This window comes from Ceratotherium simum, chromosome 34, assembly GCF_057802395.1.
Source record: "Ceratotherium simum simum isolate JZ-2026a chromosome 34, ASM5780239v1, whole genome shotgun sequence".
Classification (NCBI taxonomy): domain Eukaryota; kingdom Metazoa; phylum Chordata; class Mammalia; order Perissodactyla; family Rhinocerotidae; genus Ceratotherium; species Ceratotherium simum.
In genome coordinates, this window is record NC_141933.1 from 16,835,710 (window position 1) to 16,858,876 (window position 23,167).

At 46.3% G+C, this 23,167-nt stretch overlaps 1 protein-coding gene and 1 long non-coding RNA gene across 2 annotated transcripts; one reads left to right on the forward strand and one right to left on the reverse strand.

Moving 5' to 3' along the window:
* Positions 1–249: 249 nt before the first annotated feature.
* Positions 250–17,754, forward strand: LOC147912594 (uncharacterized). The gene is made up of 3 exons (XR_015549731.1): positions 250–365; positions 11,628–11,714; positions 16,220–17,754. It is a non-coding gene; the product is annotated as an uncharacterized LOC147912594 (long non-coding RNA).
* On the reverse strand, positions 16,596–22,859 carry LRRC55 (leucine rich repeat containing 55). The gene is made up of 2 exons (XM_004437358.3): positions 22,124–22,859; positions 16,596–18,136 (listed from the first exon to the last, which is right to left on the reverse strand). The coding sequence occupies exons 1-2, from the start codon at positions 22,842–22,844 to the stop codon at positions 17,901–17,903; spliced, it is 957 nt and encodes a 318-aa protein (XP_004437415.2). The 5' UTR covers positions 22,845–22,859; the 3' UTR covers positions 16,596–17,900.
* Positions 22,860–23,167: the final 308 nt, after the last annotated feature.

Below are 23,167 nucleotides of genomic sequence, written 5' to 3' on the forward strand. Positions count from 1 at the left end.
ACAGAGCTGAAGGATGAGCAGGAGTTGGCCACGTGAAGAGGTGGGAATGACTCTGAGTGTATGAGAGGAGCTGAGGGCTGAGTTGGGACTGCAGCTCAGAGTTCCGGGGTCTGTGGCTGGCGAGAATGCCTAGGCCAGACGCTTTGAGGGCGGGTCATATCAACAATGCTGAAATTCACCTGCAGGGTAGTGGGAAACCACGGAAGCCTTTTAAGAGGGGAAGTGATGCAATCAAATTTGTGGTTTGAATCTTCACATGTCTCCACCCATCAATGAGCAAACCTTCACAAGGACCCTCTCTGCTCTCAAGCCTGGAGGAGACTCAAGGAAACTGCTTGTCAGAGCCAGAGTCCAGTGGAGTGGAGGTGAGAGATTTATCTGCGTGGGACACAGTGGGGCAGGGCTCAGACCCTGGCTCTGTCAGTCATTGACATAGTGACCTGGGCAAGTCACTTTCGCCCTCTGGACCCCATTGCTCAAGTATAAAAAAAAAAGATGGAACCAGGTGAATCTTAAATGTCCTTTCAGATAATACATTCTATGATCCAAACCTAAGATAAGTTTTGCTGTCCTCAAGAAGCTTATGGTCTGGGGGGTGCATGATCGAATGAGGCAGCATGCTTGGTAAATGCTGGCTGATTCTTAGGAAGCGTCTGATCGGAGACAGGGGATGGAGGGAAGACCATAAGTCTCTGTGTCCTGAAAAATGTATTTTATGCATGCAGAGGAGGGAGGGATTGCCACAATGTGCTCACTGCCTGCTGAAACTGAGGTTGGATTCTCCATTAATCTCAGTCCTGAGTGGGCTTAGCCTCTCCAGCTGGTGGGCCAGGGACACACAGGCTACAGCTGCTCTCCCCATGGGAGATTCCAGGGATACTGCTTTCAGGATGCTCCCATCCTGAGTTTTTGGAGGCCCTGAATCATAAACAGGGCACATCCCAGTGGAGGCAGGGAGGCTACGGGGAAAGATGTGAACTTGAAGTAGGAGACCTGGGTTATAGTCCTAGCTCTGTGAGTGACATGTCCTTTGACTTTGGGGACATGTCAGTCTTCCACTCAGGGACTTAGTTTCCTCAGCTATAAAGTGACATAGTTTTTCCAAGTGATAGCTGTGTTCTGGGCATTGGGTGCTGGTGATAAACTATGAAAAAGAGTAAGTCACTTTCCTCAGACAGCCTTCAGTCTGGTGGGGAGTTGTGTGTGGAACTTTCAATGTAGTGTACTGACTACAGTGCTAAAGGGATGCCTGGGGGGTGTGGAGGCACATGCATAGGGCCTTTAGTCTAGCTGGGGAGGTGCAGGAAGTCTTCCTGGAGAAGGAGACTACATTCACATTTGAATGATCAGTGCTAGTCAGTTGGTGGAAGGAGGCGGGGGCAGGAGGAGCACTTTAGATATTTCCAGAGAACAAGGAATCTAGTCATCTTGCGTTTTGCAGCATAAAGTCTGGCTCCCCACCCTGCCTCCTCTCCCCAGTCTGACTGCTGCCCTGGAGCTGTTCTCTTTCTGCCCACTGGCTGGGAGGGCAGCCAGCACCGGAGGTCTCCGGGGTAGACTTCTGAGCACCTTCTGCTGGAATGAACTCTGAGCACAGCCCACAGTTGGCTTTAAGTCACAAGCTTGCCTGGAGGAGAGTTTTCCAGCAGTCAGCAGGATGTCCTCTTTGGAGCCTGAAAGACTTAGATCAGAGGCAAACAACTTGGTCTCTGCCGGGGTTTGCTGGAAGAGATGTCTTCCACCCCTCAGGGGCTTCCTAAGGGCAAAATACTCAGCTCCATCTGCCCATTTTGGGAATATTTATTGAGTGTAGCTACAGGGTGAGGAGGAGTGAGAGAAAACAAATAATCTCATCAATGAACACACTTGGAAACTGGTAGGAATGCCATACAGGAAAGAGGGTGGTCTTATGTGGGAGTCTAAGCAGGGACTCTGAGCTGGCCTGGCAAGTTCCTGGGAGGACTCCTGAGCAGGGATGCTCGAGGTGAGATCTAGAGGAAGAGAAGAAATTCACTAGTTGAAGAATGGGGTGGGTTAGAGTAGGAGCAGAGCAGCATTCTAGACAAAGAATAGCATGAACAAAGGCTCTGGGACTAGGGATCCTTGTCCATTAAGAAGGTAAAAGGCCAGCTGGCTGATGTGCAGAGGAAAAGGGATGATGATGTGACATGATGCCGAAGGGCTGGCTGGGTTAGCCCTACGGGTTCTGCAGGCTGCAATGAAGCTTTTGTTCCTTACCTTAAAATCAATGGGGATCCATATCAGCAGGGGGCTAATAGGATCAGATTTGTGTTTTGAAAAGAAACATCACTCTGGATGCCTCAAGGAGAATGGATGAGAGGAGGTGGTGGATGTTGCTGGACCAGTTAAGAGGCTATTGCATCGGTCCCGGTGGGAGATCAGGGCGGCAGTGGTAGTGGAGGTGCTGAGGGGCTGTCAGTTTTGGAAATGTGATGGAGTGCCTGCAGGTGGTAAGGGAGCCAGCATGGCTTCTGAAATGACAGAGCTGTGGCGGACTGCGAGGTCATCTAGTCCACCTCCTCATCTGACTACACAAGGAAACTGAGGCTCGGAGATAGGGAGGGACTTTCCTACGCCAGCAGAGCAGAGCCAAACCCTGTGTTCATTCTATTCTTCCACAGTAGAATCACAGAATCAGAAAGAGTCTGAGCAGGTAGGAGCCTTAGAACTCAACCAGTCTAATTCTTACATTTTATAGATAAGAAAACTGAGGACTCAAGGGGCGAGGACTTTAGGGGCCAAAGACCACCCTGGGAGTTAATTAATTGATCAGTTGAATGGTCTAGGCATCTGTAAACATGGCTCTGTTGACCCCTAGATAGTGGGACATATGTTTGTTCAGGAGGGAGATAACTTGGCAGAAGTCCCTCCAAATGCTTTCCCAAACCTCCTTGCACCCATTGGCTCCTCACTCAGCTGGCTGCGGGGGTTAGGGAATCCAGATGTCTGGGGCCACCGAAGCCAGCCGGATTTTCCCACGTCATGGGTTCCCAGTATTCGGACTCAACAGCTCAGCAACCACACTGGAGGCGGGTGGGTGGCAGGGAAGGAAAGCCAAGCTGTTCTTCTGGCGACTTTCCCAGCATCTGGGTTTAGGGAGAAGGCTGACTTCCTTGATGTCCTGAATGTCCCCCCTCCAGTAGGTCAGAGCTCTGCAGCTAAAGCCTGAACTTGCCAGTCATCACCTTGTGCCTCAGTACAGGGACCTTGCTCTTTAGAATTAAATGTTGTGATAGGGTCTGACAGATGTTATCAAATATTGTGCTGTTTCCAGATGTAAGAGATCATTTGGGAGATGTGTTAGTGTGGACGCCAAAATGTTGGAATTTTCATTTTTTCCTGAGAAAAACAGGCTAAATATTTGAAATGGAGATCGCATTAGGAAATCCCAGAACGTATTTTTCAGCAGCTGTCTGAGTAGTTCTTTGTCAGTGTGACCTGTCTTTGTCCCTGAAGAATCCTTGAGGTCTAGGGGGACGCAGAGTCTCAGTTCTCTGCAGCTGCCCCTTTGAGCCCTCAGGAATGTTCAGGCGAGGGGGACAATAACACCAGCTTTTGTGGAGGCTCAGGTGGCTGGGAAGACCGTGGCATGTGGAAAAGCACAGAATTTTTGGAACCATGCAACCCTGGGGGTGGGAGTGGGGGCACATTTGCATCCTGGCATCATTAACCACCTGTGTGACGCTGGTGCTCACCTCTCTGAACCTCAGTTTCCTGTTTTGCCAAGTGGGGATGAGGATACCTATTTCACAGTGTCATTGCGAGCATGAAATGAGATAACTGATGGAAAGCACTTAACGGATTGTCTAGCATGGCAAAAGCGCTCAGTAAATTTAAATCGTTATTTCTCACTTCAGGATCCTGAAAGCAACTAAGATTGAGTCAGATTGATTCAGATGAACAGAACTTCCTTTTCAGCTTTGGCTACTCCTAGATGTCTCTTGGGGTTCACTGCCATGGCAACGGGTCGGTGGAGTGGTGAGGAAGCCGAACAGGGCAGCTAAGCAGCCAGAACACTGCCTGGCCTGCTGGCTCCATGTCCAGCGAGGGCGGCAGCCTGATTAATGGCTACCCAATCCACTGGCCTCATCTCAGGCCACCCTGGGGGAAGATTCTCGCCCAGGGAGGGGTAGAGTTTCCCTCACTGGAATGTGCCAAGCCCTGGTCAGTGGTCACAGTTACAGGTGCCGCAGAGTCTTAGAACTGCCGAAGCAGAATATTAGAGCTGGAGGGGACCCTGGAGGTGAGTGACTCCAGTCTCCTTTCTTTCTGGCTAAATACAGAACACACGGGTAATGAATGCCTACCGTGTGCCAACACAGTGTGAAGTTCTTTCCCCAATGGTTAATTTCCACAACAACCCTGCACAATAGGTATAATTATTCCCATCAGGAAGGTGGAAACCGGGGCCCAGAGATGTCAAATCTTTCATTCACAACACACAGCTGGAATTTGCACTCGAGACTTCTCTAATTTCAGGTCCTATGTTCTTGCTACTATCTCATGTTGCTTATTGTCTGTCTGGCTCTTGAGAACTTGTCTGGTGTATCCCTCTATTGTATTTCCAGGGCCTAGGACAGTGCTTCACACATATCAGGGGTTCAATAAAAAATTGTTGAACAAACGAATCGCCACAGATAATCTTGGTACCATTTTTGCAGATATGATCCTAAAAATGGGCCAGATAAGAGTGTGTGTATGTGAGGCTTCTATCAGACCCTAGGAGGGGAAAGAGAGACTTAAGGCCCTAAAGATGACAATCCTCCCTTGGCATCCCATCCCCTCCACCACAGGCTGCTCTCAGCCACACTGGATTCCATGCTGAGCATGCACGTTCCTTCCCCTCTGTGCCTTCTCTCCTACTCCCCCCTACCTGGAATACCCTCATTTCCACCTTGACTTGAGGAACCCATACCTATCTTCAAGTTTCAGATGGCCCCGTCTCCATGAAATTTTCCTTGATGCCTTTAAGGAATTTGATCTCTCTCTTTTCTAAATTTCTGTAATTCTTTCAGGTCTTTTTTGGATGCCTTTGATTGCACTCTGCATTGTCATCTGTCTTCTTGTGACTGCACCGTTCCTCCCCTATTAGACCATGAGCTCTTAGCGAGCCCTGCCCCTCTTTTGTCCTGGCATCATCTGGGGCATCTGGAACAGGGCACACACACCAGTTGTAATAAACGTGGAATTGAATGGAGTTGACTTGGTGCAGAGCTGCCCATCCAGGATCCCCTGTCACCCCAATATTCTGGTATTGGGCTGGATTAGTCTAGGAGTAGGACTAGAATTATGCAGGGCTGAGGTGGTGGGCCTCTGTCTGCCTCCTGACCCTGAAGTGTGGGCTGAAAGCAGCCCTCTCTAGGGAGCTCTCTGACCTCTGCTGACCTTCAGAAGGGCTCTTTTCTTATTTTCTTGGATCAAGCTGAGAAAAACAGGAAGAATCATTAAGAGACAGAGCCTTCCGAGCCAGTAAAATTGTCGTTGATTCTTTTTACAGACACCAAAATCTTTGTTTGTTCATTGTGACAAAAGAGCGGGCTTTTCCTGCTAGCTCCAGGGAGAAGCCTCTACTAACCTCTTGGATCCACCCCAGACACCACGCCCACCCCCCTTCACCTCTCTTTTTCTTTCTTCCACAGTTAGAATCTTTAGTGTTTTCCATACTTAAAAAATGTGGAGTTGGAGGACCCCTCATTTGTGTCTGGAATTTCCCTAAGAGATTATCTGACTCCTTGCTACTCAAAGTGTGGTCCATGGACCAGTGATCCTGGAGGCTTGCTGGAAATGCAATTCCCAGGCCCTTCCAAGCCTAGTGATACAGAATGTGCACCTGAGTGAGATCCCCAGGGAACTGTTATGCATGTTAAAGTTTGAGAACTTTATTTTTAATTATTTTTTATTTTTATTTATTTTATTTATTTTTATTTTTTCTAATGAGAGGTGGCATCTGAGCCCTGGAGGGGGAAATTGACTCGTGAGTTAGTGGCAAGATTACTTTGGTTTAACAAACATGTGTTGAAAAGCTGCTGTACACCCAGTCCTGTGTGAGGCACTGTGGATAAAATCTGTAGCAGGGATCTCAATCTCTTTGGCCTTCAGTAATTCTTTCATGTACCTAACATTGCCTTGCCCACACCAGGGCCTCAGCAAGTGTTTGTTGAGTGAATAAGCCTCTTGAATCCCAGCCCGGAGTTTCTTCCACATCACTACAGCTGCCTTCTATAATTACCATCCTCCTTGAGTAACTCGTAGCACTTTGAGACAGAAATAATTAAGTTCTTTAAGAAGAAATTCAGAGTGGGCTGTATCCTTGGTTTTACCAACTCTGGACAGTAGAAGCCCAAGACTTTAATTATGAGAAAATGTTCATGCAATCCAGAAATCCATATATCACAAATGACAGCAGGGAAGGGTCCGTACCGAAACAAGAAACGATTTCCAATTGACTGAACATCTTTGATAGGTCTCATTTCTGTGGCTGATGATTCTGTTCTGTCTACGCTGGATGTCTTCTGGGTGTTCCATGTTGCCCTTGTCCCCTGAAATCTGATCTCTATCGGAATGTCTAGTTCTACCATTAGGGGATTTATTATTGATTTAACATTTGCTTAAAGTAATCGTTAGAAGCAACCTTTGTTTCTAAAGAAGACTTTGCCTCTCCCTTATCTGTTCATCAAAACAGTGACTGTGCAGGGCAGCTGCTCTCCCTTCTGTAAATCACAGGCTTAGCGTCTGCACCTGTGCTTCCTTTGGCTGCTGCGTTATTTCTGGAAGCTCAATATTCTTCCACTATCAGGGAGTGGGATGGGGTTTTAAATTCTTTGCATGGAAGGAGTCACATACTGCTTTGCATCCAAGTTGTAAATGACTTTTCTGTTGGGGAAAAGCATGCCGCCATGATATGTTTCTCTGTAATGACGATATTTTGCAGTAGTAGCTTGGGATGTCAAAATGCTTTAAGACCAGTATGAGATAGGTTGTAATCTCCTCCTCTTTGTTAATTTTTGTGGTCCTTGTCAAACACTTTTAATAGTCGCATCTTTACCATGTTATGCACTGGCATTTCCTAAAGCTAAGGAAAGAGATACAAATTTCCAGTGGTATTATTCTTGGAAAAGTTAGAAACTGGAACTGAATATCTCACGTGTTCCTTGCCTTGGCCAATTTAATTGCATCTAGAATAATTATTCTTAATAATAAAAACATAGCAGTAGCTAATTTGTTTTGTTGATTTTTATTATGTGCCAGGAAATATTCTAAGCTCATTCATAGGGATTATGTCATTGAATCACTACTACAACACTGTGAGATGCGAAGTATCCCCACTATACAGAGAAAGGAATGAGTCAGGGGAATATCAAGCAACTTATCTAGCTAGTAAGTGGCCACAGCAGGACTTGAACTTGGGTGGTGTATACTCATTACACAGCTTGCTTCTGGGACGGAATGGGTTTCAGCTTTATGTTGCTGAGATTTTTGTCCCCAATAAGTCTTTTCCTTGTAGACTAGTGTTGAAGTTGTGTATTGTTGCAACAAATAGCCCCAAACACAGAGGCTTAAAACAATAAATTCGTTGTGTTAAAAGAGAAATGGAGGCATATTAAAAATTTTAAGAGTTATGTGAGCAAAAATCAAACTGGAAGTGGTTAGGAGCGCTCCACGGACAGGAGCTAGGGATAAGACTTTCATAGAAAAGGTGCAGAAGCAAAGCAAGGGAATTATTTGATTGGCTGTAGCTTAAGCAGTTGCCTTATTTGGGAAAACCTAGTTGGCTGCTTGTGATTGCTTGTTCTTAGGTTCTGATTTCGTAACCTTGAGGCATTGACAGGCTTAGGTTTTGGTTTGTTGATGTAGGCTACTAAGGCATTAAAGCCGCCTCAGTCTAATGGCCTCCTTGTTTAATTAATTTAACAGTCATCAACACTGTAGTTAGCTGGACAGTTCTTTTGCTGGTCCTGGTTGGGATATCTTTGCTGTGGTCAGAGGGTGGCTGGGGCTGGGATATTCATGAAAGATCCACTAATGTGTCTGGTATCTGGAGGGTGGCTGGAAAGCTGGGCTCAGCTGGCATATTGAAATGGCTGAGCCTTTCTTCTCTCTGTGGTTCCTCCATGTGGGCTCTCCGTTCATCTCCATGGATCAGACTTAATCTATGGGAGCTCAGGGCTTCCAAGAGCACAAAAGCAGAAGCTGCCAAGCCCTCTTAAGGATTAGGTCTGGAACCGGCACAGCATCACTTCTACTACCTTCCTTTGGTTACATCCAGCCGCAGGGCCATCTCAGATTCAGTGTGGGCGTGGACTACACAAGGCTGTGAGTATTGGAGGCACGGTTCACTTGGCCCCACTTTTGGAGACTGTTGGAGCTGACCGACACCATCTATCTGGTGTACGATGGTGGTTTAGCACTGGGTCTGGAGAACAGGTGTGGATTAAAACCCTGGCTTTGTCACATTTCAGCTGTGTGATGTTAGGTAAGTTACTTGAACATCTCTCAGCTTCTAGTTCTTTCCCTGTAAAAGAGGGAAGCTAGTAGTAGTTGCTGTCACTAATTGAGTATCACTCTGTGCCAGGTACCGTTCTAAGCACTTTACATACACGAACTCATTTAATCCTCTTAGGGACCCTAGGAAGTGGCTACCATTGTCCTTTCAAATTCATAGTCAAAGAAATTCAGACAAAAAGAGATGATGTTACCTGCCCAAGATCACATGGATGGCAAGTGGCAGCATTGGGATTGGAACCCACGCACTGTGGCTCCCGAGTCCTTGCTCTTAATTATGCTTTGCATTCTCAATAGTAGCTCTCCCAGTGAGACTTCAATGAGATATTGCAGGTGAAGCGCTTGGTGCAGTGTGTGGTACGATGTAAATGTACAAGAGTCGGCAGTGGTTTTTTCTTAGCATCATTATGCTAACAGTCTTAGCATCATCCTGAGAGGTCCAGCTTGTCACCTTAGTCTTTCAGTACAAGCTGAGTACAAGATGAGTACAAGCTGTTCGTTCCCATTTTTTATATGACTCTATGTAATATTCCCATTTCAAACATATTTGGGCCCATCTCGAAGGTAATTTGCTTCCTGGATGTGCTTCTTTGTGTACAGCCAAGGGAGTCTTACACTCTCCTTCTAGGAAATCACTTTAGAGTGATGCTCTGCCTCTAACACGTCACTGTGGATACAAATCTATCTGTACTTTGAAAATGTCGCTGATTATTTAGGCTTGAACTCCAGTTCCTGAAGCTCCACTGCTCTGTTTAAGATCCTCCAGGACACTCAGAATGATACAGATTATTTAAACCAATGCTGTATGTTCAGAATTTTCTACCTCTGTCTCTGAGTTCTTAGGTTTGGGCTGTTTCTTGATGTTATGAATCTGTGTGTATTATCTGCTTCCTCCCTCCTGTTTCCAACTTACTCATCAGGGTTTTCTGACTTACTGATTGTAGGCTGTCTGTTGGTCATTTTGTTCATAGCATTAGGATAGCCTTTCTGCTACTTGGGTCTTGCTGAGCATAGCTGAAGTAAAAGAAAAAAAAACAAAAAGGAGTTATCCTTGATTCCTCTTTTGTTCTCTCTCGCCATATCCAATGCATCAGCAAGTCCCACTGGCACTGTCTCTAAAACATATCCTCAATTTGTCTCCTTAGCCACCAACACTGGGACCCCTTTAGAACATCTTTCAACTGAATTCATGCAGAAGGTCCCCCCCTGGTGTCCCAGCTTATATTCTCTCTCCTTTGGAACATTTTCCATACAGCATCCAGAATGGTCTTTGAAAATGTAATCAGATCACGTCATTCCTTGCTTAAAACCCTCTAGTGGTTTCCCGTGGCTTTTTCATTAAATGTGAAGTCTGACCAGGGCCTGCAAGGACCTATTTGTTCTGAGCCTACGTTTTCAACCTCATTCCCCAATGCTTATTTTTCTTGTTTATCATCTGCTCTACGTACCCCACCACCGCCCCCTGCCACCTCCATATGGAAAGTAGGCACCAAGGAATGGGGGACTTTATCTTGTTCATTGTCATATATACAGCACTTGAAACATGCTTAGCACGTGGAGGTATGTGACCAATGTATTTGAATGAATGAAAGCATAAGCTGTTCCTTTATATGGGAATTTAACTCTTGACCAGCTAAGATTCCTATACCAACCATTTCCAGAGCTTTCACTTTTAATTTACCTACCCAGGGATCTCTTTTGAAGACTGGCTCAGCTATAAGAGTAGAATCCTCAGTTTTGTAAAAATCAGCCACATTATTATGTATTTTCTAGAACTTCATGCTGTGTACTTCTGGATGATTCCATGAGCTAAGTATAAAGCTAGGGGGAACACATTTGATAGTATTCTTTTTCTCATAACCCTCTCATAGTGGCGTTTTCATCTCTCTGTCTTCCATGGTGAGTGGGTTGGGGATAATCATCAGTAACACAATATAGCAAACATTTTCTCCTCTGATAGTCTCTTAACCACCATCCACGGCCAGTAACTCTTTCCCATCAATCCCTCTTATCCCTCCAATGACAAACCTATCCCTGCAGTAGTAATTTCTGGTACATGTTGTGAAATCTGAGTGCCATAGGCTAACTCTTTAGCTTGGTAGTACTTTTTCTCAGTTTCCTAACCTCTCCTCACATGACTATTTTCAATTAGGAGTTTCATTCCTTTCATGAAGTTCATGTTGCATTATTGTTTGCTTCAAACATTTTTAGTCTCAGCCCAAACTGATCCAAATCACGTTTCTAGTGTTTTAATTAGTTTTAAATCAGTTTGAAAGTAGAAATGAAAAGGACAGGAGAAGTAAAGAATTTGAAGCATTAAAAAATTGGAAAAGCTGACTATTTCTAGACCTACGTGTTAAGAGATAAAATTGAAAAAGGCTGTCAGCAATAAGGCCCACTAAAAATTTTCAGTTAAAGTAACTTAGCCAAGTGGAAACAAGTAAGAACAAGAATGTGACTTTCCATCTATTGTTTCAGATAATTGCAAGGTTGCCGTTAAAAGAGAAGGCATGGGGGAAGAGAAAACAAGGAATCAAGGTAGCCTTGAAAACACTTTTTAGGAAAGAACTTTGTGTGTGTACTGAAACATGGAACCTAGTGGAAGCAAACAAAAGTCGACCAAGTTTTTAAGGGAGGTGAATTGCTAAGAAATGATGAACTTGGATTCAAAAAGCTTTTGACTATTGAGACCTAAAACAAATTTCAGGCCAGCATACTTGCACCACAGGAGGCTCGTTCAAAAAGGTGGGCAACTCCTAATAGAAGAGTGCATACTTCCCAACACCCACTTTAGATATGGCCATGGCGGATAATGGAAAATGGAGACCCTCCAAGAGAGAAAAGTCAGAGGCTACAGAGAACGACCAACAAAGGTGTTCTTCCCAGAAAGCAGAATCTAATAAAAGTCTCATAAAGGAACCTGATCTGAGGCCTTAATAATGTTCTCCCATCAGGATTTCAGAATTGCTATGGACAATGACTGCTGTGTGTGTTTATTTTCCCTCTTTCCAAACAAAGGTTTTAATTTGCTGTTACTCTGTCCCTGTGCCACCATTGTGTATTCGGTATGTGTAGAGTGGGTGAGTGGTAACTTTCCTTTTCAGTTCATAGGTCCTTGGACCACAAGCAGACCTAATGGAGAATACTGCATCATTGGTGATCTTGAGCTTTGAGCTGGATGTGGTGATAAGGTAAGATGAATGTGACAGGAATATTGAAACAGGTATTTGGTGACCAGTAGAGCAGATATGTTAGAGCTAGTAGGGTTTACCAGATCCTGTTTCCTTTGTCTTTTAGGTACATAGCTAGTTTACTCCCTTGAAGTTAAATGGAACCAGGGGACTGAGTTCTGACCAATGAAATATGGCTGGAATTGATGTACAATACTTCCAACTTTCCCCCCTCAAAATCTCCTTTGAGATCTTCTATAGTGCAGAGGATTCAGCAGAGGGCTCTGTGGCCTTAGGGGTGGCAGAGTCACTAGATAGAAGGATCATGGGTCCCTGACTAACCACGTGGAGTAGAGCCTTTGACATGCATTGGAATGTAACATGAGCAGGATATAAGCTTTTATTGTGTTAAATAATCCAGTAAACAAACCTTTATTCTGTTGAGATTTGGGAATCACCTGTTGTCATAATTAGCCTACCTTGACCAATGCAGTAATCAAAGCTATATGCAATGAAACATAATAGGATATGTGTTGGTTTTACCTATTACTCTCCAATTTTCTTTCACCAAGTAGTTGTAGAGGACCTCTGTGTCTAAAAGCTTACTTCTGATTGAGACTGGATTTTCTTTAATGTCTCATATTGTTCTTGTCCCCTGAAGTCAGTTAGTCCCCAAGTATCATTTGAGTGCCTAAACCCAGATCTACTGCTTACTAGCTGTGTGACCTTGGGCACATATTAACTTGTCTGAGCCTCAGTTCCCTCATTTGTAAACGGGTATAATAAGAGTACCTATCTTGGGTTATTGTGAGAATTAAGTGAATTAATCCATATGTAGTGATCAGCACAGCATCCAGCACATGGTACATGCTCAATAAATGTTTCTTCTTCATCATCACCACCACCATAATCATCATCATCATCATCATCATCATCATCATCAGTTACAAGGTATATGCTGGGCACTAGGGATAGCACTGAATGAGATATACAAGGTCTGGACTTCTGTCAGATATCTGATTATTTCATGATCCTTATTTTTGATTTTGCACTTGTTCAATATAATCTCTATTAAGTATTTAATTTTAAGAGAAAGGTTTTGCCTCCCTCCAATCTACTCCAGCAAACACTGGTTATGGATGCACATGTTCTTTGTCTTTCTATCCGAGTGTTCTGAGTCAGTATCTGTGTTTCCTTTGGTGGCTTTACTCTGTGGTGCAGTATTTTTCTGTACCCTGTGGCAATTGGAGTGGGAGGTATAGTGAGAGGTTAAATCTCTATTGGTGGAAGGAACCACTTCCTGCTTAGAACAACTTCCTGTTTGGATGACTCCCTGCTTAGAGCCACTTCCTCTTTAGATACTTGGGTAAAAATGGCTGCAATTGTACATATAAAAGTACACTTTCCTCCTCCTTTTTCAGTCTCTGTTTCCAAGGTACACTGACCAATCGTGTCATTTCCAATGGTGTGTAGGCAACACTTGTAAGACTCAGGAGATTTAGAATCCCTTCCCTCTTTTATTAACCTATAAGAACAGAGATTGAACCTACACCAGTAATGGCCTCATCCATCCGCTAGGCCATGCATTTAGATGTCCAGTTTACCCATATTCCTGAGCTAGTGTCCTTTTGTCCACGTGGCTGGCATGGGCCGTCTCCCCGTCACACACTCCTTAGGGATGCTAACTAGGCAGGCACACCCACTTGCCTTGGCATGTTTTATAGATGACCTAAGGTGTAAACACCAACATGTATAAGACATATGCTCTCTTTGTGTAATTTCAGGCACCAAAATATGCCTACACATAGGGGTGTGTGCATACAGACACATGCGTATTCTTTTTTGCCTGGTAGAAATATGCTTCTGTGATGTTCCTTCTACTCCCACACATGCCCCTCCATGGCTGGCACATCTCCTAATTATTCCCATCTACTCCTTCCTCATAGACCTTCTCTGTGTATATTTTGGCACACATTCTCTTGATTCCGCCTAGTTCTTTTCTCTCTCTCTTTCTTTCCCTGCCTCCATCCCCTTCCCTTCTCTTCAAACTCTTTAGAAAATTTGTTAAACTATATACTCTTTATTATTTATGTACATTTATGAAAAATTATTCACAGTTACAAAAGTGCATGGTTATAAAATCATCTCCATACAAAGGTTGGCATCTTCCCCTTCCCCACCCCTCCCTAACCCTCCCACCCCCAGACATCAGCACTCCACAGGACAGCCCTTAGAATAGCTGAGAGCTCTGTGGATCCAGAGCTCTCCACCCAGTGCTGTGGCTAACAGGATGATGATTTACAAAGGACCTTGGAACTTGCCTTCTTCACTTCCCTTTTGCCTCCTTCTGGGGTGGGAAGGGCAGACAAGTTTCTCCAGTTTTAGGAAGATGTTATTCTGAGGAGTGGACAAAGGTGTCTCTTTGCACTCCTCTAGAACTGGAAAGGATGTCAGAGTGATATCGACAAAGACACCAATGGGGAAAATGGGGGCTGTACGTCTTTCCTGATGGTTAAAGAGAACCACCTGTCTTGGTCTATTCAAATTCCATACACCAAGCTCCGTGAAAGGAGCCAGAAAACTCTATAGCAACTCTGGGGACCTATTTTGCAGGGTTCCCTGGGAATCCCTATAGGAATAGAGAAACAGATGAGGGTTTGTCATAGGATGACCAGAAATAACTGGTCCAGAGTGGTGTGGTGCAGATGTGGGGTCTTTTCCAAAGAACAAATTTTCTTGGCCCTAGCCAGTGAGCATCACAGCCCTATTGGTTAGCTAAACTTTGATATCCTCAGGCCCAGTGTGAAGGAAGCTTCTGTGATAAGGACAAATCTCTGAGGGGTAGAGAACAGAGGGAAGTAGTCAGGGTGTTATTAGGCTGCTACGGCCACACATTTCTCTCTTTTTTTATTTTCTGAGCAGGTATCCCTATCCCACCCCTAATGGGATTCCATCTTAGTGTATCAAATGATGCAATAAACAGACAGCTGAGTAGACTGTGTCAGAGAACTGAACTCAAGTTCCAGAGAGATTGGCCCCATATCAGTAGATACCCAACATACACGGACCTCATGAACAGACACACAGACTCAGAGATACCCCAACACTTACATGTTAACTAGTGTGGAAAAAACTCAATGAAGCCTTGGAGGAACACCATCATGGGTTCTTGGTCAGCAGGGTTGTGGGAACAGTTCTAACCAGGACTGCTAGATTACCTCTAGAAGCGTGCCTCTAGAAGCTTGCTTCTGATAGTCTGCACAAGACGGTGGTGATGGGAAGCAGGGAAGAAGCAGAATTCCTTGGCAGTGGGGAAGTTGAAGCCTTTCCTCATTGTGCTTTAGTGGACTGGGGACCTTCTAGCAGCTGGAGAAGCATCTGTTTTTTAAAGCCATGTATGCTACTTAGAAAGGTTTGCCATTAATGGGGACTAAATAGTCTCATTAGAAAGGACATTTGATCTCAAGGGGCATTTGATGTCTTGTTTGGTTCTAGTTTTACACAAAACGTACATATCTTAAAATGTACTAACTATATTTCAGCAAACAAGAGTCTCTAGCAGATTATCATACATGTATATGGTGTCATTCTATGGGAAGCTTAACTACTTGTGTCAGGACTATTATTTATAAAAGTTCCTCCCCAAATACTTTAGGCTGTCAGATTGGCTTGTGGAGAGCAGCCCCAGTCTGCCCATCCACGGACATAGAAGAAGAGAGCAGGCAGTTCTGCTCTAGATGTCACAGGAGCATGGCTCTGTCCCAGATGTTGTAAGTGAGATTCAGGGGACACAACGTTCCAGTACCCCAGGTCTTGCAAAGTTTCTGGGCACTCTTTTGGTTGACTAGCTCTAGGAAGCATGAATAAGGGAAGACTTCTTGGAAGACGATATGTTGTACTCATTTATTCCTTTTGGGCTGCCAGGAGGATGGGATGATACAAGCTTGCTGGAGCCAGGGGCAAGGTAGAAAGCCCCTGTTTTAATTCTCATCCTGGCCAACCTTGCCAACGTGGTGGACTGTGCCTTAAAGTCTTCCCCTATGCTGCAGAGGTTCTCACCCCATAACTTTCCTGCACCCGTTGTATCTCTTACAATGCAACACAGCAGGGCTTGAGTAGGAGGGGTTAACGCAGCTTCCTCTCCCGTTTCCCAAAGCTCTTATATTTTGCATGACTGCCACCATGGCCATCAGTTCTAATGCGTTATTTACACACTGCAAGGCAGGTGTCTCCTATTCAGATGTTGTCTGTGCTGCTTCTATATTTCAGAGGCTGTGATTTGCCCTACCGGGAGAATATCTAAATCTGTACAGCAGCTGGGTTTTACTGCCCTTCATTTATTTATGTTCATGGCTGCTGAATCCTAAGGACCCCCTACTCAGCCCTCCCAGGCATTCTCTTACCCAAGTACCTGGGAAGAGAACCCAGTTGGAGTTGCCACTTAGGCAAGTCACGCCCGCTCTTGAGTCTCTATTTTTCCAATCTGTAAAATAGGAGTAACGCTGTTTGGTTTGCCTCCCACACAGGTCGTGAAAAGTCAAGGAGAATGATGCAAAAACATTTCATGAACTGTCCAGTGCTGACCAGGTATAAGGAAGATAATGATGAAGCTGATGAAACTGATGACGAAGATGAAGACGATGACAACGACGGTGATAACTGTGCTTGGCACATGACGTTACTTCATTTTTGACTGACTGATTAGACAGAGTTTCCCTGAATGGAGCTGCCTATTGCCTTCCTTCTAGAGTTTATCCAGATAATCTTGGACGAGATACTCAGCCTTCTATAGTTAATTTACAGTTAATTCATCTGTAAAATGGGCATAATAAAAACCACCAGGCAGTGTTGCTGTGATAATTGAAGTAATGAGTCAGTAGATTTAAAAGTACCCAGAAGAGTGTCTGGCCCTTATTAGGAGCTTCATCAGCGCTACTTGAATTTGAACTTATATAGCTATAGAAGGAACTGTGATGTTTCCCAACTTGGATGGGGCAGAACGAGCACAGACTTTATTTTGCTCGTTAAGTAGCATGTGACTTTAGCATCTCTGAGTCTTAATTTCCTCATCTGTAAAATGGGAACAAGAATGCTCACCTCAAAAGATTGTTGTGTACATTAAAGGAAATTGTCTGTGGAGAGAGCTTATCACAGTGCCTGACACTGGCAAGTGCTTAGTAATTAATAGCTCTCTCACCCTTACGCTTAAATGGGTGAGTTGCTCAGAACAAAGAGCAAATCCTCCTATGGTCACAACTGTGGTGGCCTTCTCCCCCTTCAGTCCTGGGTACCACAGTGCACTTCCCTGGAGAGATCCCTTGGTGTGAGCACCGTGGCAAGAACAGTCATGAGATTAGGACTCCCAAGGTGCCAGGACTCTTGCTGCCCCATTGCTGGGCCTCCTGTTTCCCTCTTCTGAAGTGAAAGCTTGAGTAAGAGGCAGGAGACAGGGTTAGGAGACACGGCACTGAAGACATCCATCCTCAGCTTGCTATCTGCCTGGGACATTGCCAGCACGCTACAATTGGTGATGTAGTATGGGGAGCAGTCAATGGGAGGTGGTCTCACCTGGTAGCTGCTGGTAGGAGGAGGCCAGGGGGCTGGCATGTATGTGTTCTCACCCTCCAAGGCGGTGGTGGTCAACGCTAAGAGCTGACAGACTGGGTGTCAGTGGGAAAGTTTTGGTCCTCTGCCACTCTCACTCTGTACACTTAAGTCACAAGGGATTGTTCACTGCTCTCAACACACTATGCATATTCTGGCCTCTGTCATTTGCTTATATCTGCCCTTCTTTGTCTACTTGAAAAAGCAGACATTTTTTGATGACTCAGTTCAAAAATCACCTCCACTCTTGTAATTCTCTTGGACTTTTCTAGGCACAGTTGATGACCCTTCCTCTGGGCTTCCATAACTATGTTCTCAGAGTGCCAACAAATTGTCTTAAAGGGAATAGTTTTCAAATCTTTCTCCTCTATTAGAGGTAAGTGCCTTGAGCGCAGGGGCTAGGTCGGATTCATCTAGCATTTCCAATTCCTAGAGCAGTGCTGGCCCACAGTAGGAGCTCACACAAAGGTAGTTTTCTGACCTTGCTTGAGCCATGACAGAGGTGGCCAGGACACCATGGAGCCAGAGTGAGCACCCAGGGAGGGTGTCCGGTGATCAGTGGCAGTGGTGGTCAGCAGCGTGGAGGGACACCAGGCACCCACATCAGATCTCTTCCTCTTCGCTGGCCTTGCTCCAACGGTGGCAGCAGTTGGCTGTGATGCCCAGTAGGAAGTTGGTGGCCACAGATGCGATGGAGACCACAAAACCCACAAACGCGATGAAGAGGTAATCATCCAGGGTCAAGGTCAAGTGGCAGGCCTTGAAGCTCTCTTCAGTGAGGGAGAAGAGTGGGGCGCCCTCGACTTCAGGGGGGCCTCGGCACTCAGCCAGCTGAGAATCTGCAATACAGGACCCAAGGAAGGTGAGGTGCCCGGGGATAGAGAATGGAATAGAGAGGCCACCACCCCTCCCAGGAGAAGTTGAGGTTTTTATTGAGTTTCTTCCATGTACCCAAAATTTACATACTTCTTTAGTCCCCTCAACAACCCTTAAGGCAAGTATTTTTATACCTATTTTTATAGACATAGAGATCACTGCTCGGAGAGCTTAGTAACTTGCCTAAAGTCCAATAGTCACTACTAGTGTAGATCTGAGGGTTTTGTAGGACACCATCATCTCTCACAATAGACTCCCAACTAGTTTCTGGGCTTCTGCCCTTAAACTACCTCAACACAATTGGCTGAGCAGTCCTTTCAAACCTCAAGCCCTGTCATGTCACTTTCGGCTTGAAACCCTCCTCTTGCTTCTTATCTTCCGCAGATTGAAAGCCAAGGTCCTCACCGTGGGCTACAAGGACTCTTCCTCATCTCTCCCGTTCTACTCCTTGTTTACTCTACTGCATCCATGCACACCTCTTGGTCATTCTTCCATCACCTTGAGTGTGTCCCCTTTCAGGGCGAGACGGGGTGCCTTTGCATTTGTACCCTTGTGAAGATGCTTCTCCCCTGGATCTCTGCATAGCTCAGTCCCTCACTTCCTTTGGGCCTTTGCTCAAATATCACCTTACTAGTGAGGACTTCCTTTATGATTCTACATAAAACAGCAACTCCCACTTCCCCTTTCTCTAGGCAGTCTCTATCTTACCTATTCTACCTAATTTTTCTCCATTGTCTTTGTCACTGTCTCACAGTTTGTTCATTATCTGTCTCCTCCCCCTTGAATATAAGCGCCTCCTGTGGTATTCTTAACATGAGAACAGTGTCCTATACATGTAGGTGCTAAATTAATCTTTGTTAAACGATATGTGAAGAATGACTCTGTCAACCTCCAAAGCATTGGGTCTTTCTACAATCTCATGTGGCTTTTCCAGATACACAGAGTGCAGAGTTAAGACAATGGGTCTGGAGCTACTGGCCTGAATTCAAATCGCCTCTCTATCCCTCCCTAGTTGTGTGATTGTGGGTAAGTTATATAACTCCTCCATGTCTTGGTTTCTTTATCTGTAAAATGAGGAGAATACTAGCCTCTATCTCATAGGGTCATAGTGAGGATTCAATGAGTTAACACATGAAAATGCTATATTCTTGGTACATAATAAGTACTATGTAAGTGTGGGTTTTTATCATTACCCCAGGTTGGTCTCTCTGGACAGGTCAGTGGGGTCTTATTCTGCACACAGACCTCTGTAGGAGGAGGCTTCTCTTTCTGTTTGATTACTGTTCTCTCCATCATTGATGGTCCTATTTCATCCTTCTAGGGACATTTGTACGAACTCATGATGGCTGTCGATGGTTTCATCTTACTCTGCCTTGGAGTTAAGAGTGGACGCAGGCAGCACTTCTGCCATGCAGCAGTGCCAGGCACAGGCTTTTGAGCAGCCAGCCATTCCTCTGTTCAGTGGATAAATATTAGTCAAGGTCTCACTCTGGGCAAGTCTTTTTTGACTTTCTGGCTCTCACAAAGAAAGGGGATATATGAGAAGGAGATAATCTTACCTAAACTGTCCAAGAAAGTCAATGTGAAGGAGTTTTCTAAATTATGTGGTGCATAAATGTTATTTATTCATTCTGTAGTTTTGAGAGCAAAGAATAAAATGATTGGTTTGGATTGACCCTTTGCAGAAATGGATGAGCATCATTCTCCTTAGAAATGAGGAGTCAGGGTCAGAAGGAGGATGCCACCTGCTCCAAACCCCAGATTGAGGGGTCCCTATAGGCTGTATGCACAGTACTCCAGACCCTGCTTAGGACAAGATTGTGTCTGGACTTGATCATTAAGGTGTTCTTCTCTTGGAACCGGAAGATGCCGAACTCCAAAGTCTATTGCATGCCTGACTGGGGTGGTCGTGAGACAACATGAAGCTGGGGAATGTGGGCAACTGGTACGGACCAACCACAGGAGGCTCTGAGGACAATTGGCAGGACCCTACAGGAGTGCAGGATGGGAGCCTGGGGGCTGACAAAACTCTCTGGTAAGTCAAGGGACCAGTCTTGAAGTTGAGTTATATCCCAGGGGCTCCTTAGGTCACTCTTTGTTGAGATTTGTCCAAAAACCATGGGTAATAGTGAGAATCCCATGAAGAAAAAAGGAGGAAGAAGCAGAAATAGAAGAAGAGAAGAAGATTGCCTAGTCCTACCTAGACTGGCAAGTTCTTTGCCCCGAAGAGGAAATATCCTGGAGAGCGTGATGTGGTGCAAAGTGCGTCCTGCAGAGGAACGGGGAACCTGGGTTTCTAGCTGTGGCCTGTTTGCTGTCTCACTGTGAGCTGTGGACAGTCGCTTTTCCTCTCTGGAGCTCGGGTCCCTCAGCTGTTCTGACTGAGGCTGCACTGGTGGGATCTTGGACCCCTCTCCCGTTCTCTGGGAGTCTGTGCTTCTTCTGAAGATCTTCTTCAGAGATCACAGAAAAGGAGGAGCCCCTGGGTATGATGGAAGCTTAGCGCTCCAGAATGCCCTTTCTGTCCTTAGTGCACAGGAGAGAGGGGAAGAGGTGCAGCCTGCAAAGGTTGAGCAGGGGAGGAGATGGCTCCAGGCAGCCTCCTCCTCATGCCCCCTACCATTGCCCCATCTCAGTCCCCAGCTATTTTGGTCCCAGAAAACTTCCTCCCACAGCTCTGTGGAAACACTGGAATCGTGACCCACAGCCCCCCCAAACTATTTTGGTCCTGGGCTCCCCACTCAGTCCTCCTCTCCCTCCCACCTCATTCAGCATTGCTTCTTCTGAACACACTCTGAGCCCAGGTTCTGGGAAAGCACCTGGGGTAGTGCCCCCAGATATTCCTGTCACTCGACTGCTGGAGGCTTGCGCCAAGACTCAATGCTGCCACACTGGAGAGCTGGTGACTGGGGGCCACAGCTGAACATTGCCTGCCTCCAGGCCAGGCTCGGGCACCCGTGGGTGAGGCCAGGACCCAGCAAACCTGTGTGATTCAGGCTCCTTCAGTCTCCAATCTACCCTCATTTGGGATTGGCTAGTTAAATGCCACATCCCATTTTCTCTTCTCAGCTCCCCACCCCATGCCCAAACCTTGCAGAACCCTGCTGAGGCCCTTTGACCAGCCCAGAACTCAGGCCTTGATTCTTCCTGTCAGCCTAGAACCTGACTCTTCAGGATACAGCCAGAGGGCAGCCAGAGTGCCAGGGTTCGAATCCTAGCTCCAACACTTAGCAGCTGTGTGGCTTTGGGCAAGTTACTAAACCTCTCTGTGCCTAGGTTTGCTCCTCTGTAGAGCAGGGGCCTCATCATGGTTCTTGTGAGGAGGAGACGAGCTAAAATATGTCATATGCTTACAACAGGCCTGGCGGATAGTAAGTATGAAAATAGTGTTAGCAATTTCTATTTCTTTGAGAGTTTTGCCAGCACTTAGAACACTTAAAAAGCAGTCTGGAGGAGTAGAAGAAGGCTTAGAAGTCAAATAAACTTAGGTTTTACCCATGGCTCTGCCAATTTCTAAATGAGTGACTCTGGGCAAGTCTTTCCATTGTTCTAAGTCTCAGTTTCTTCACCTTTAAAATGGGGAAAATAAAAGTGGGGTCCTTGCATGCCAAGTTCATAGGTCACTGTGGAAGCTCAATAAACACAGACTGTTATTAGCTATTCTTACTTGTTTACTATCTATCTGCTTCATTAAGTCATAAGTGCCACAGAGGCAAGGGAGGTGTCTGTTTCATTAACGAATGTGTCCCTGGCACCTGGCATGCATAGCTGGGACTCAGCACACGCTCGTGGAGTGAAAGAGCTGGTGTACAGAGAGGTGAGCACAGATCAGGGGACACAGTAGGCACTCAAGATCTCTAAGTCCCTCCTTCTTCTTTGGAGCCTTTGCTTTCAGTGAGGCAAGACCCTTCCCACCCCTATGGCTGCCTGGTCCTGCAGACCTCCCTTACCCGCCGTACAGCGCTGGATCCGGTTCCGTAGCCATTTCAGCAGGGGCTCCATGGTGCAGCCGCACACCCAAGGGTTGCCGCCGATCTGCAGGGTCACCAGCCCGGGCAGGCCCTCGAGAGCCTCGAGGCTGAGGAAGGCCAGGCCCCCGTAGCTGAGGTCCAGGTCTCGGAGCTGCACCAGGCCCTGGAAGGCCTGTGGGTGCACCCTACGCAGCCACGGGTTGTGGCTCAAGTCGATGTGCACGAGCCCATGGGCTTCCTGGAACATGTCAGCCGGCACGTGGCTGAGGTTGTTGTAGCTCAGATCCAGGTGTGCCAAGCGCTTGGCGTGGAGGAAGAGGCCCCGGGGCAGCTCCATCAAGGAGTTGTTGCGCAAATCTAGCACCCGGAGCTCCATGTAGCACGTGAGGTAGCCGGGCGGCACGGCTGCGATGCGGTTGTGGGCCAGGCTGAGGTTGTGAGTGTCCCTTGGGAGGTCTGGGGGCACGGAGAATAGCCGTTGGCTGCTGCAATCCACCACCTGGTTATGGCACGTGCAAAGGACAGGGCAGCTGGTGCCAGCATCTGAGTGCATCACCCCAGCTGCCAAGAAGAGGGAGACCAGCAGCACGGTTGGGCGAGAGGACCCAGGCCAGGGCAGCTGGGACCAGATGTCACCCATCTTAGGCAGCTGGCAACAGCAGTGCTGAAGGGAGCCCATCGGGGCTGGGGCTGTGTCCATGGAATCAAGAGTCAGTGGCACTGGAAGCAGCTACATCAGGGGCCAGAGCCCTGGAAGGTGGGGCTTCTGAGCACGTGGTATCACGGCTCAAGCCTTTCCAGGAGCCTCTATGCACCAGAGGGCTCCCTAGGTGAGATCCACAGGAAGTGCCCTTTAGAGCCTAGAGGGCAATAAACCCAACTGAGGTCCCCCAAGGTCTGCAAAGATGATCAAAACTTGAGAAAGGAAGGAGATGAGGATGGGGCTTGACCAGGTGCTAGCAGGTTGTGGAAGAGTCCCTGCAGATCTTTTGTGTGCCTTTCACCCATTACTGCTGGGTGCTT

What these genes read in the sequence shown, in the direction of transcription:
- LRRC55 (XM_004437358.3), bottom strand. Translation starts at nt 22,844, where the DNA reads ATGGACACAGCCCCAGCCCCGATGGGCTCCCTTCAGCACTGCTGTTGC. An exon ending in GATCCAGCGCTGTACGGCGG is followed by an intron (nt 18,137 to 22,123) that starts GTAAGGGAGGTC and finishes CCTGTATTGCAG; the next exon opens with ATTCTCAGCTGGCTGAGTGC.